General features: G+C 39.1%; 1 protein-coding gene across 4 annotated transcripts in view; it reads right to left on the bottom strand.

Annotated features, from left to right (window-relative positions):
- The window catches only part of kcnh2b (potassium voltage-gated channel, subfamily H (eag-related), member 2b), a 359,270-nt gene that overhangs the window by 10,393 nt on the left and 334,960 nt on the right, over positions 1–13,917 (bottom strand). For 3 of the 4 annotated variants that reach the window (XM_034706259.1, XM_034706261.1, XM_034706263.1), the window contains exons 11-20: positions 13,406–13,500; positions 13,086–13,226; positions 7,962–8,161; positions 7,776–7,838; positions 3,425–3,677; positions 1,224–1,417; positions 940–1,042; positions 651–799; positions 403–544; positions 95–284 (exon numbers count right to left, since the gene is read on the bottom strand). In XM_034706259.1, coding sequence (XP_034562150.1) covers positions 95–284; positions 403–544; positions 651–799; positions 940–1,042; positions 1,224–1,417; positions 3,425–3,677; positions 7,776–7,838; positions 7,962–8,161; positions 13,086–13,226; positions 13,406–13,500 — 1,530 coding nt within the window. The remainder of the gene's footprint in view (positions 1–94; positions 285–402; positions 545–650; positions 800–939; positions 1,043–1,223; positions 1,418–3,424; positions 3,678–7,775; positions 7,839–7,961; positions 8,162–13,085; positions 13,227–13,405; positions 13,501–13,917) is intronic. The other variant, XM_034706260.1, reaches the window with a different exon arrangement.

The raw sequence follows: 13,917 nt of genomic DNA, 5'->3' as shown, positions 1-13,917 counted from the left end.
ACACACACACACACACACACACACACACACACACACACACACACACACACACACACACACACACACACACACACACACACACACTCAGCAGTACCTGTTGAGCTGTTTCTGCAGCAGGTCCAGACGTGTGTCCAGCTGGTTGCGTTGCTGTCGGCTCAGGCTGTGCAGTGGTGTGTTGAGGGGCGGGGGCGATACCAGGCTGCAGCTGGGAACCTCCTGATACTGACCAGCCCCCCGGCTCTCCCCCCAGAAACTAAAGATGTTGGAAACACCTGAGAATGCACCTGTACAGAAGAAAGACATGAGGAGAAGGAGTGTGAGCGTATGTTGGTGTGACTCACTGAGTATGCCTCACTGCACTTTTTAAATAGTTAAGGGGGAACTGTTGTCTTGTTTTTATACCTGACAGGGCATTGCAGGTGTTCCCAGTCTTGGGGTCTCCATCACCCTCAGTGTTCTCATTGAAGTTCATTGGCGGGGCCTGAGCGTGTGGTGTATCCAGCATGGGTGGAGGGGCGAGTCTGGCAACAACCGGCTCCTCCCCCTGTTAGAAATGTGGATCCAAGACATTAAGAGCTACTTCTATTTTGCAAACAATGTAAACCACAAAACAAGACGTGATAAAGAATGAATGAGAGCTGCTGTGATACCTCATCACCACTGGAGTGTGAAGACATGGAGCTCTGATGAGCCTCCCACTGACGCTTCGGTGCCTCTTCCTGTTTTTGGTTGTTGGCTGCTTCTCTGTGTCTTCTCCGCACAGACTTGTGGGACTTTTTTTCTCCAGCATCTGCATCATCTGGATGGGAGGGAAGATGGGGAAAGAGGGATATGGATTAGAACTGACTTTTGAAAGATGAGAACTGATGAAGACTTGCCAGAGAAAACTCGTATTTTATGTGACAGTGGATGAAATGTTTGCAGGGAGGGATGTGTTACCTTTTTCTGTTCGTCTTCGGAAAGATAACTTGCGTCTGCGTAATTTGTTGAATCCCCCGCAGTTTGAGTCATCACTGCTCGGAGAGCCTGGGATCATGTTGGTCTGAAACGAAAATCAGTACTACCTTTAGAAAAAACATGCACTGGAGGGATGCTGCTTTTAAAAAACCTTAACATCAAAGCTTTAATACTACAGACATAATTCCAACAGTCTTTATATTTCTGCATCTTTTAGGTTGTTCCTCTGAATCAGAATTTCTATTCCATATAGAATTCACACTCACATCTCTCAGGTTGAAGGTGATTTCCAGGTTGTTCCAGAAGTTGTCTGCAAACTCAGGATACATGTCGAGCACCTCCAGAACATCTTCTCGTAGGATCTTATGGAGGTCACAGTAAGTCAGAGCCCGCACATCAGCATTGGATTTACCTGGTCGTGAGTATAGGTTAATGGGCTCGCCGAAGATGTCGTTTTTCCCTGTGGGGAGGTGAAAAGATGGAGACTCGTCATGAGATGATTTCTAAATAATGTTACCATTCATTTTCAACGAAAAATACCTAAATATAGAGAAAAGGTTTCCTGATTGAGTAAAATTTGAGCATACTCTTGCATATTTACAGGGTAAACAAATATTCAGCAGGTATTTGTATCCTCCTGGGCTTCTGTGAACACATTCATCATGAGAGAAATGTCTGTTATGTGGGGTACTTTGAACACTTTTTTTGCTGAGAATATGTGACTGAATGTAATTATAAACAAGTACCAAAGCAGAATCAAATTACATCCAAAATTCTGCTGACTCTTTGGCAGAAATTATTAAATGTTTGGTGGATTTTACTCCAAAACTACTCCAAACTTAAGTAGTTCTTCAAAAACACTCATGATGGTCAGATGAAGCCTTATGAAGAGTTGGGCTTCAAACTCAGCAAACTCAGTGACATCTGGTAGCTTCTAAAACTCATAGCAGCCCTTTTATAGACAGTATGAAGCAACTCCACACTGCTACTGTATCTTCATGTTGGTCTAATATCATCATTGTGAGTCAGAAACCTTGTATCTCCAAAATCATTTCTTTCTAGGAAATACATGAAGCTATGTTTTTCATATAAGTAAACACTGTATCACCAGAAGTTTTTTAAAATAAATTTTACTAACAGACATGAAGGAAGATCAATAGTATTGATTAATGGGGAAAAAAAGATACATTATGGAGATACAAGGTTTTTGCCCGACAGGGACGATATGTAAGAAACGAAAGTCTAAGTCTAATCAAAGTCTTCCCAGCAATATGTTGCAATTAAATAAACATGACTTCTCACAAAGTCCTAATATATGTATATATTTTTTGTAGACGTAAAACAGAAGTGAATTGTCAGGCAGAAACCTTGCATCTAGGAATTGAATAAAGCTATATTTTTCACATAGCTAAACACAGTACCAACAGAAGTTCATATATATACATACTTTGTTAGAAAGCTTATTGATTGACATGAAGGAAGATCAATAACATTGATTGATGGGAAAAAGATGATATGCGGAGGAACAAGGTTTCTGCCCGACGGCAACGATATGTAAGAAACAAAACTGTAAGTCTTTTAAAAAAGTCCTATTATTTCTCTATGTTTTTTTGAAGATGCAAAACAAATATTAATCTTTTTGGTGCTCTTTTTAGAGTAATTTTTCTGGCTCAAATCTTTTAGCTCCTTGATCGATATTGTATAACAGCTCAGAGTCGTGATGTGATCGTTCAAAGTCTGTATTAAAGACTGACAGGCTTATTAAAAATGAAATAAGCTGATTAGTTTCATTAAATCATTACTTCGTATCAGTTGTGATAGAATCATTTTGTCTAATTTTCTAATGTGCATTGTTTTATCACTTAGTCAGTCTTCTTATCTGCCCTTATCAACTGTCTAGATATCACATGACTTTTTTTCGTGATCAATACAAGCCCTGACACTTTGTACCGAAACAGCGGGTTCCCTCAAGTAACACAAGCTTCAGAGCTTCAGTGTCATCCGTCCATCTCGACTGAACATTAACTTCTTCTCCACCTCGTTCAACATCAAGTGTGGTGACTTTTAGGGTTGGAGGTGTAAAAATAATTGAGTGTACTAGCTTTCCATGTATGATCACCAGCATCTCACACTGAGCAACAAATGAGGAGAGCCCTGAACACGACTCTTTCTGCCTTTTTGTGGAGTAGCACTCTGTGGTCACCAGCAGATGGCACAAACAGCTAATGCACATTTACATCTAATAAAGAGATTGCATGACTTAAGCCTGCATCACACTTACAAAGCCACCATGAGAGGTAGCATCAACCAAGCGTCTCCTCAATCCAGGAACTTATTTAAGCTTTTGCAAAAGGGATATTTCAGACTGTTTTCACAAGTTTCTCATAATCACAAAGTTAGTAAACAAACATGAGCGACAGTGGAGAGCAAGTGCGACAGTGAAAACTGTCTATGTATTTATCTGTACCTAAGATAGCCACCACCACGTCTCCTCTCAGTATCTCGATGGATCCTCTTGAAATGAAGTAGAGAGCGTTGAGGACGTCCCCTGCATGGACCAGGGTGTCGCCCGGGGGCGCGTGGGTGGTCTTGAACTTCATGGCCAATGCCCTGAGGCATCCTTTGGTGGAGCCTTTGAAAGCCTTACAGTTCTGCAGCAACGTGCGGTTCAGATGGAGGCAGATATCTGCCTGGAGACACTCTGGGAAACCTTTCAGCACCTGGGGAGAGGGAACAAGGGAGAGGAGGCAAGGACAAGGAGAAAAAAAGAGGGATAGAGAAGTAGGAAAAGAAAGAACAAAAGAGGTGAGAAGAAGTGATAAACCCAATGAGAAGCAAAAGGAGGAGGATATGAATTGATAGAGAAGGCTACTTCAGTGTTGATACATGCTATTAGCAGCCAGTGACAGATATGAGAAGTCCAGAGCGTTAGCTAATGTCACATAAATGTCACAGATTATAAAAAAGGAATAAAAAATACTGTCTTTATTATCCTTATCCCGACTACTGAACATTAATGGAGCATTAACTTTTCATTGTTATAACACGGCTTCACACATTAACTTGACTGAAGTAGGTTACATGAATCAGAGGATATTCATCCTCACAATCAGAGAAGTTACGGTTCTGAAATGAATCTTTTATGATTGAAACCTGAGGAAAGAAGAAGAATCAGCAGTTTATGATTCTTACACTTAGAAAGATCCTGTGTATGGACTTTCAGAGTTTGACTGTAAAATGATTTCAAACTGTATTTCAGAGCTCCTGCCGGAACAGAGTCAGCAGGCCCGTAGAGTGTAATTAATATGAAAAATCGGTGAAATTTTAATGTGTTCACTGTAAGCAAGGGAAGCCCAGGCTCTTTTAAGCGCCAGGCTATGAGCTTCTCTTGTAACTCTCTGGCTGACTGCACAGAACAGAACCGTACCTACAACACCCACACTGTGTTTCTGCCTCTCCATCTCTCTGCTTTTCATCTGTTTCAAGCTACTCTCTTCATTTCAGCCTTCACTGGGCTCTGTTTTCGGCTCATTTTCGGCCAATGGCCGTTACACCTCCCATACTGCTCCAATTTTTACAAGCCTCATTGCTTGTCATCTCTCCCCCTGTACTCTCTTACTCGTGTAATGAGACTCTTCTTTTCCTCTGACTATTACTTCATTCCCTCTCTCTCACACTTTAAAGACCTCTTCCCTCCACACAAACCTTTTCCGCTCTTTTTGAAAGTCAAATGTATAGAAAGATGTTGAGAGAAATGACATCCTCTGCCTAACCTTCCACAGATCTCTTTGGTGTATTTGAGCTTTCACTTCATATACACATCACTTTTATTGACTTGTCGGGTTCCAGGTAAAACCCCAGAATGTGCTGAAGTCAGATTTCTGAGCTCAGCTGAATAGGGGGTTCTTTGGGCTCCACTTTAATGGTGCATTTAGCATACCCTGAACTTTCAAGACTGCACTGTTCTGGTTAAATGTTTTCTGTCATGATTTATTATTGTGATGTTGTCTGCAGCTTCCCCTCTTAGAAACACATTTGTTTATGTAGAAAAGTATCCTCTTATAGGCCTTTTAGTTCTAAAGAACACTGTGTCCCTCACTTTAACCCTCCTACTCCACAGCTGTGATCAAGCACAGGTGACTGTGTCATCTGGCATTACACTGTGTATGCAGTTAACTTGTGAGTGCAGGAGAAGCTGAATAAGTATGTTTTGTTTTACTCCATTATGCCTGTATATTTCTTTCTTAAAAACACATTTTGAACTTACTATATAGTAATTAAGTGAGTGGTCTACAAAAATCCCAAATTGTTTTCTACAATAAATTCTCAAATCCTTCTAGATTCCCTACAGCACAAAAGTGGAAGTCAAACTCTGACTCCAGTGATTGGAAAAATGTATCACTTACAGCAGGGTCATTGAAAGACTGTCCATGTAGTGCAATTTGCAATGTGTCATTAATTTACAGACTAAATGAAATCAAATGTGGATTCTGTGTTAGAGAGAATATGACAGAAAGTTAAGCTTTCAAAAAAATAATGTAGTGCAACTACACACTAGGACTTGCACCTGACAAACCTTTTTTGAAGGTAAGATATTAAAAAACATAGTAATTGCATATTAAATGTCAAAAATACTAATACATTGTTATAATCATTATAACTATATATACATATTTAAGGAGATATGTAATTTTTTTTTCTGTTCTACTATATAGTGTCAAAAAAGGAAATTATGGCTTGTTTTATTACATTTTTTTCTCTCGACTAATTGACACTGTTGTAACTTTTGAAGATATCTTATCGTCTCAGCTTCCCCTGACTGAGCAAATCTGAGAGCTACATCTTACTGTGACAACACCTCTGTCTCAAAACCACAGACAGTATAACACATGGACCTTGCCTCAGTGATGTCCTATATTCGTTTCTTGGGCAGAGTTTTGAAGACAATTGATGATTCTGGCCTTACAGGAAATGCTGACTCAACCTAACTCTCAGTCAACCTAGCTAGTCTACAATCAGCTACATCACACCTGTTGCCCCTGATTATGCAAATCTATATATAAAACATATAATAGTCAAATCTTCAAAACAATGTATCCATTGTACAGTGTAAACAAATAAAGAAATAAGATATTCAAAGAAAAAGATTCTCGTGCCAGGCTGTTAACATGATTAAGATCGCAAAGCATCATAACAAGAGAAGAAGAAGACAATCGAAAATGTGTTCATTTGGATTCTTTACAAATGTGTTTCCTCTCTACTTCACTTCCCTGCATACTAAACTGAAAAGCAACAGGATATCAGTAAATACATTGATATTTGTCCTAGGACTTTTCTCCAATGAAACCCTAATAACAAAAATGTTGAAGGGATATTTCAGGTTTTTTGAAGCGTGGTTGCACTGCAGGTCGAAGTACACATCTGTGTTGCATCCACAAATGGTGCAAATATGAATGGGCTTTCTGGAGTGGAGTGTACACCAAAACTGAAATGATTGCTTGGGTTGGAGTCTCTCAAAATTAGCTCAAATACGTGGCATAACCGGCCCCATCTGCAGAAAACTGTAGCCTAGCTTCTCATTAAAGGGGCCAAACTGAGTGGTATCCATTGTGGCTATTACAATCACTAGTGACATGTAACTCATACAACCCAACTTCAAAATGACTGAAATATCCCTTTAATAGGATTTTTTTTAAATCAGCTTTTAAAACTGTCCTTACAAAATGTTAAAGAAAAAAAGACAAATTAAATTAAAGACAAGAAGAAATACTCAGATAGCTAATGATTAAGACATTAAAATAACAAGATATTATTAATCCTGAGAGACAGTTTAAAACAGTAAGAGCACTACCAGCGAAAGCCTTGTCACCCAAGGTCCTCAGTTAGTGCTACGAAATAAAGGTCCCTCAAAGAAGCAACTGAAGCTTTGATATCATTATTAAAATGCTTCTTTATGGCTTCCAGGACCGATTTTGCTGTAAAGGCTCCATGAATTCAAGAGCTGATGCACATAATTTTACTGATTGATTGATTGATTGATTGATTGATTGATTGATTGATTGATTGATTGATTGATTGATTGATTGATTGATTGATTGATTGATTGATTGATTGATTGATGTACAGTACTTTTTAGGTTAACAGATTGAAATACAGAGGGAAGAAAAGTCTAAAAGGAATGCAGAAGCCATACAAGAGTTTAAAGCATGGTTTCCTATTCATACATTCTGCTCATATACACCACACATGATATAAAATGTGGAGTAAATCAGATACCCGCTGACTCCTGCACTGCATTCAGTGTTTGCATCCACAGATCTCTAGTGGCCTCCATGTTAAGGATTGCAGTTGTGTGTGCGTGCAGGATGTGGTTCCATGCATGTCACAGATAAGTCAAAGCCTTCAAAACACTAATACAGAGAAACAGAAGATGTGATGGAACAATGCCTGTGTGCGTGTGTGCAGACTCTTCTTATAGGCTGTGAATAAGAGTTCAGAAAGAGGTCAACAAGCATGTTGAAATCACTCCTTCAATGTATGTATGTGTGTGAGTGAGTGTATGAATGTGTTAGAGAGTTTAAACAGATTGATATCTTTCCTAGCATGTTGCAAACTTAAGCATGCATGTGTTTGTGTGCATATGTATGTTTGTGTGTATGTGTTTGTGTGTGTATGTGTGCGTGTGTGTGTGTGTGTGTGTGTGTGTGTGTGTGTGTGTGTGTGTGTGTGTTTGTGAGTGTGTGTGTGTGTGTGTGTTTGTGAGTGTGTGTGTGTGTGTGTGTGTGTGTGTGTGTGTGCATAATATGTATGATACTCACATCATTCTTATTTTCTCTGTTGGTGTCGGACCATGCATGCTGAGACAAAGTCTTCACATCTTCCTATTAACGTACAACGCAGGCTCAACAACACTCCTCTAGCCTTTATTTATGCTAGCACTCACTCATTAGCAGACTAGGTGTGGACACACACTGGATTTAGGGTGGATGAGGTTGAGTACTCACAGCGTTCATGTCAATGCCGTTGGTGTAGGACCAGGCGTGCTGGAAGTACTCCTCCAGCCTCTGCCTGAGCGGGTTGGGGATCTGGTGGAAGCGGATGAACTCTCGGACTCTCAGCATCTGGGTGTGGTAACGGGCCGTCCCTGAGTACAGCCGCTGGATGATGGCTGACACATTTCCAAAGATGCTGGCGTACATCAGGGCTGGAGGTAGGGAATACAGAAAGGGTGAGGGTGAGACATGAAGGGGGATTTGGAAGAAAGGCAGGAAGATAAAGAAAATATATACATTCACAGAGGGTTAAGGAACAGAGAGTGCGGTGATAGCCTAATTTAACTAGACATATGTCTGACTGACTGTCCTCTCTTTTTAAAAAGAAATGTATTATTAAGCTTGTCACCCTTGGGTCTTAAATGAGATAAACCAAGTACTGCAACTGGATATACACCAGGGTAAGATAACATAAAGATAGAAAGAGAAGGAGAAGGCTACACTGAAGGTAAAATACAGCAGAAAAGTAAAGATATGTGAGCACACAATTGTGCATCAGAGGGTTGTTAAAAGAAGACAACATATTTCTTATCCTTAACATGCACATGCATCTGTTAACATTGATTTATGACACAGCTTTCTTACTGATCTTGCAGTTTTATAAGATGCTTCATTCTGATTGGTCACAATCCCTTGACAACGGTTAATAACTTTCACTAAAATGAGCATTGCCAGAGGCAAACTGATCACACGTCATGTCAAATCAATCCATGGATAGGAGTTCCAGCACATTTTGCTTCTGCTTGTTGATAACATAGACCATAAGGTGAGTTAGTTTCAGTTAGCAAGCTAACTCAGCAGGCTACGGACATTTTCATATTGGACCCTGTCCAGCCTTATTAGCAACAGTGGAGAAGGTGGGTGCAAGTTTATGTTACCGATCGCTACCAAGAAACTTGAACTTGAAACCATGAGCGGTCCAGACCTTCAGGGTGAGAAAAGACCCTGACGTGAAGCCTCATGTTAGTGAAAGTTAATAACCATCGTCAAGGGGTTTTGACCAATCCGCTTAGCGTGGGGGTCTTGTCCCAACCTGTCAGGATTCTACTTCCCATAACTATCCGTAAACCATACATTATCCGCTCCATAGATTAAGTACAATAAGTCATTTTTTGACTGCTAAGACCACAGCCCAATCTCTGAGACTATATATAAATCTATCTAAGTCCAAAAAAGTTATGATACTCAAGTCATATATCCGTGACTTGTAATAAAATATCCATTTTGCCTTCATGTGCTCACACTTGCGACTACTTCTGAGCATGTCATACGAGCCCTTTTCATACCATGCGTCAGGAACAGCACCAAAACTTCCACATCATCACACCTCTGTACTTTCATTTTCATGCTGCAACAGTATGATATTGGTGTCCCAGGGAGCAGAACCAGGTAAACGCACGGCTTCACAATTACACACTCAGACATGCACAAGCGCACACAGCACTGTTCCACCCTGCAGGCTACTAACGACCCCATATCGCCCCTGTGACACCTCTGTCATGACCTCCAATGCCAGCACAGCGGTGTGGCGATTTGGTCCCAAGTCCCATCACGCCTCAGAGACATTCATATTGAATGTGAGACGCTACAGAGGCGCAAATATCATGCCTTGAAATTTAATTCAGATAGTGTCTTTTTATCATATCCTCTGTGAACAGAAGAAATGTCAGACCTAAAGGGAAAACAATAACCTCAGACTCTTGAGGACCTTTTTAAACTTTTGAATTAAATCATCGGAGCTCTGCACCAAAGTTTTCTTTCAGTATGAATAGGATGAACTATTACACCGACAGCGTATTCTATTAGAGCACTGGTTCATATTTCTTTCATTCTACCTTAATGCAACACAAACCTTTCACAATTCCAGTGTAAGTGATGGATGACTCCATTGCCCTCTTTCTGTGCATAAATGAATTTTAAAAGTTCTGGTTTCAAGGTTGTTGGTTGAGAAACTGTTGCAAAAAGATTTTTCTCCAAAGAAAAAATGAAAGATAAAAACTCACAAGCTTTGAACTTGACTTGAACTGTTTGACTCAAACTGCTGATACAATCTTGATCCTCATTTACTCTGAACAAAGCCTGCGGAAGTTGACTCTGAACACTTGTATCAAAAAGTGTTCCGTTTTTTCACAACAATGTATTCATATTTCAAAAGATGAGGGAGTATGATTTCAGTCGCAATTAGCTAAATTGCAAATAAGTATGTCATGAGGCCTTAATGCCACAATCTTAGTTTGTTTGAAATTCTGTAAATTCTGAACATTGGATCAAGTAGAAGGTGCATATTCATCTTGATCATAAAATGTTGTGTTTATGCAGTCAGTGTGTCTTTGAGTATTTGAGTTTTTTTGTTTGAAGGTAATGTTTTTTTTTTATTGGAACTACCTTTCTTCTCTGTTTATGTTAAAGGAAAAAAGGGTTTATTGTTGATTTGCTTCCATAGCCAAATATGCTTGGTTTACCTCTTGGGAGGGTTCATTTTTTGTTCATTAATGTGGTTTAACACAGGGTCTGTTTAATTTCAGGTAAGGTGATTAAGCCCACCTCAGTTGAGGTTCCAATGATTCCAGAGCTCCTGCCTGATTAGCCAAGTGATCAGGTGACCTGCTATACAATCTGTTTGAACATGGCTGTTGCTCTTTGCTCTGTTTTTTCTTGCTCTTATAATGTTTCTTTTAGTTTCATCCGACAGGGACTCAACCATATTTTTGTGTGTCTCCTGTGAATGCCTGGCCCTATTAAAACTTGAGCCAGTAGAGCAAGAAAAATCCTGGTTATATATTTTTTTCCTGTTTCCACTCACGCTGCCTGTTTCCCACATTATAACAACATTGTTATAATGTGTACAATAACTTAGATTCATGTTTAAACTTTACCATTCAGCAAAAGTAAGGGATGATGTGTGAGAGTGTTATTACAGCAGAATGAAACCCTGACATGGTTAGCAGGACCTTGAAGTGAAGCCTTGTCACAAGCTCTGTCAAGTCTTGACATCATGTGCCATCTTTCATTTTGTAGATTTGTCTCTCATAGCCCAAGGGGTAATGTGTTTTATCTCTGTTGTTTTCATCTTTTTTCATGGTTTTACACCATAAACTAACAGAAATCAACTTGTTGTGCATGTATTTGATCACAGCTAGTCCTCCAGAGTTTGTAATTAAAGCTCTAGCAGTGTTCTGTTTTTCATAGTGACAGTCAACTGAGGAAGTAAGAGACTATTGCTGTTAAATAATGCTATGCAATGACCAATCAGAATCAAGTATGTAACACATCTGCGTAATAAGAATCATTTAACATGTTGGAAACCTTTGTGGACATTTTTGAGTTAGCATGAATGATCTAGATACAAAGATAATGTTTCATCAAGGCTTCCAGCAGAATAATTACTTTCATACAGCCGTTTTTGTGTGAAGTGAGTCCTCTGTAGAACAGTTTGACTGATCTAATGAGTTTTGTCTGCAGAGGACTGAGTGTTTTGTGTCGGATCCTTCATGGGCCTCCCTGTTTTGTCCCTTTGTCATGTTGGATCCTGCTAACCTCCCAACCTCTGTCAGCTCCCATCACCATCCTCATAACCCACAAAAACTGCTTTGTGGGAAAGTGTGAATGTAGCAGATTGTGTCACAAAGGACACTATTGATCCCAGACTCTATTAGAAAGGCTCATATAATACTGATTGCTATTTTATAGCACAGTTCTTTTCCAGAGCAACAGAATATTGTAGTTCAATAATGGAAAATTTCACAAGCCTCAGGTTGTTGTTTTTTTTTGGCAAAGCAAAACTCCAAAACCATCAGGAGGAGAAACAAAGCCAAAACTAAAAATAAAAACAGAAAAGGCCCAGCTGACTAACAGCCTCCAAGTCTGATTATACCTTTGTGCAACTGAAGTTAAAAATCTATTTCATTTATAATTTATTTCATTAGCAAACTAACGGGCTACAATCAAGCTGTGACCACCTTCTGCTAACTTTATAGACTGAACACTACTTTTAAATATCACATTTAATTTCTCATCCTATGGTTTCCTAGATCACCACCAGCGTGCAGACTAGGTAATCACTTTTTAAAAAGGAAGTTATGCATACAAGAGGATATTAGAATCTACTGCTGAGGAGCTGTTTTAATAAATCATCAGATGATATGCTTTCACAATGAAGGGCACGATCTATGGCTCTGTCCAGGAGCTGTGACTGTAACAGGGAAATTGTTCAAGCAAAAGCAGAAAAAATACATCTGAATTCAATAACTGACACAATGTGGTGAAGTGTTATTCCCACTGTGCTGACTCCAGTCTGCAGAAAAGTCATATCATATGATGGGTGTGAAAATGTTTGAATTTGGCATTCTCCTCAACAAAATACAGGTGGACTTTATTTTCTTTCACTGTTTTTAAGCCAAGTATTACTAAAATAAGATCTATACGGTTTGAAACACAGGACAGTGGAGCACATAAAAGAGACTGACCATAGAAATGCACAGAATGCCAAATAAAGGGCTGGTACCTATTTTGATGATAAGTCAGTTTAAAATTAAAGTTAACAATTGACTGATGTTTTTATTTTATTTTAAATTTTTTATCAAATATTATTATTGGTTATTTTATTTTGTTTCTAATTTCCCCATCTGCCAAGAACCATATTTAATCTTCACAACAAAAGCAATAATGAAAACTGTTAAAGTCATTCAGGCCTTCAATACACTATATTTCAGTGAGCAAAAATTAAATCCCACAGATTTATAAACAACCTTTGATTTGACTTAAATCCACATAGAAAAGATCCTCTTTTGAAAAAAATAAAATAAAATACAATCTCCCAAAGCCTCTACTACTGTTCATCAAGAAGTACTTAGGGAGCCCAATGAAAAAAGAATCAAATCTTATACAAAACAATATAATGCAGTAATAGAGAAAAAAAAAGTAAAAAGGAATATAAATTATTTCCAATTTAATTATTTTGAAAGTAAGTTGACTTCAACACAGTGAAACCCTGTTGTTCTTGCACTTTCTCCTACCCAGGTGTGAAGCCAAAGAGTTATGGCATAGATGAACTTTTGGCATAATGTTCGTACTTACATCCTATGAGCATGACACAGATGGAGAAGATCTTCTCAGAGTTGGTGTTTGGTGACACGTTGCCAAAGCCCACACTGGTCAGACTGCTGAAGGTGAAGTACAGAGCGGTGACATACTTGTCTTTGATGGAGGGACCTGAACCTGTGGGGTAAATTAAATATTGAAAGAAAGTTATTTGGAATAAGTACGACTGATGTCAGCATTGCTAATCCACCTTAAAATCGACATCATGTATTTATCTGTTATTATTAAGCGCACAGGCAGTGACATTACACCAGTGTTAGCTGGTGTTACCACTACATTGTTTTTCCTCGTAGTACCTGGAATGGAGTCGTTGTAGTGTTTTCCCAACTGGTCCCCCAACGTGTGCAGCCAACCAATGGAACCATTCCTCTCTACGCTGCCAATGGCATACCTGGAAAAAGTCAATCAAACAACCAATCTTTATTTTTGTAGCGCCAAATCACAACTAATGTTATCTCAAGACACTTTTACAAACATAGGAAGTTTAGACCATACTCTATGATAAATGATTAAAAAAGATCCGATATCAAGATAGGGTAAGACTCAGTCTGATCTCATCTTAATCCACCGTGAGCAGAGCACTTTGCAGAATTTAGCTAGTTACAGTGGCAAGGAAAAACTTCCTTTAACAGGCAGAAACCTCCAGCAGAACCAGACTAAAGTTAGACAGCCATCTGCCTCGACAGAGTTTGAAGAAAGTCAAACATTGACAGTATTTCTGTATTCTGTGTACCGAGGTTAGCAATACGAAGACAATACTGCTAAAACTGAAAAAGCACACTGAAAAGACCTTGAGGGATATGAGAGT

The sequence above is a fragment of the Notolabrus celidotus genome, chromosome 17 (assembly GCF_009762535.1).
Source record: "Notolabrus celidotus isolate fNotCel1 chromosome 17, fNotCel1.pri, whole genome shotgun sequence".
NCBI classification, from domain to species: domain Eukaryota; kingdom Metazoa; phylum Chordata; class Actinopteri; order Labriformes; family Labridae; genus Notolabrus; species Notolabrus celidotus.
This window is presented reverse-complemented; position numbering and strand designations above follow the sequence as displayed.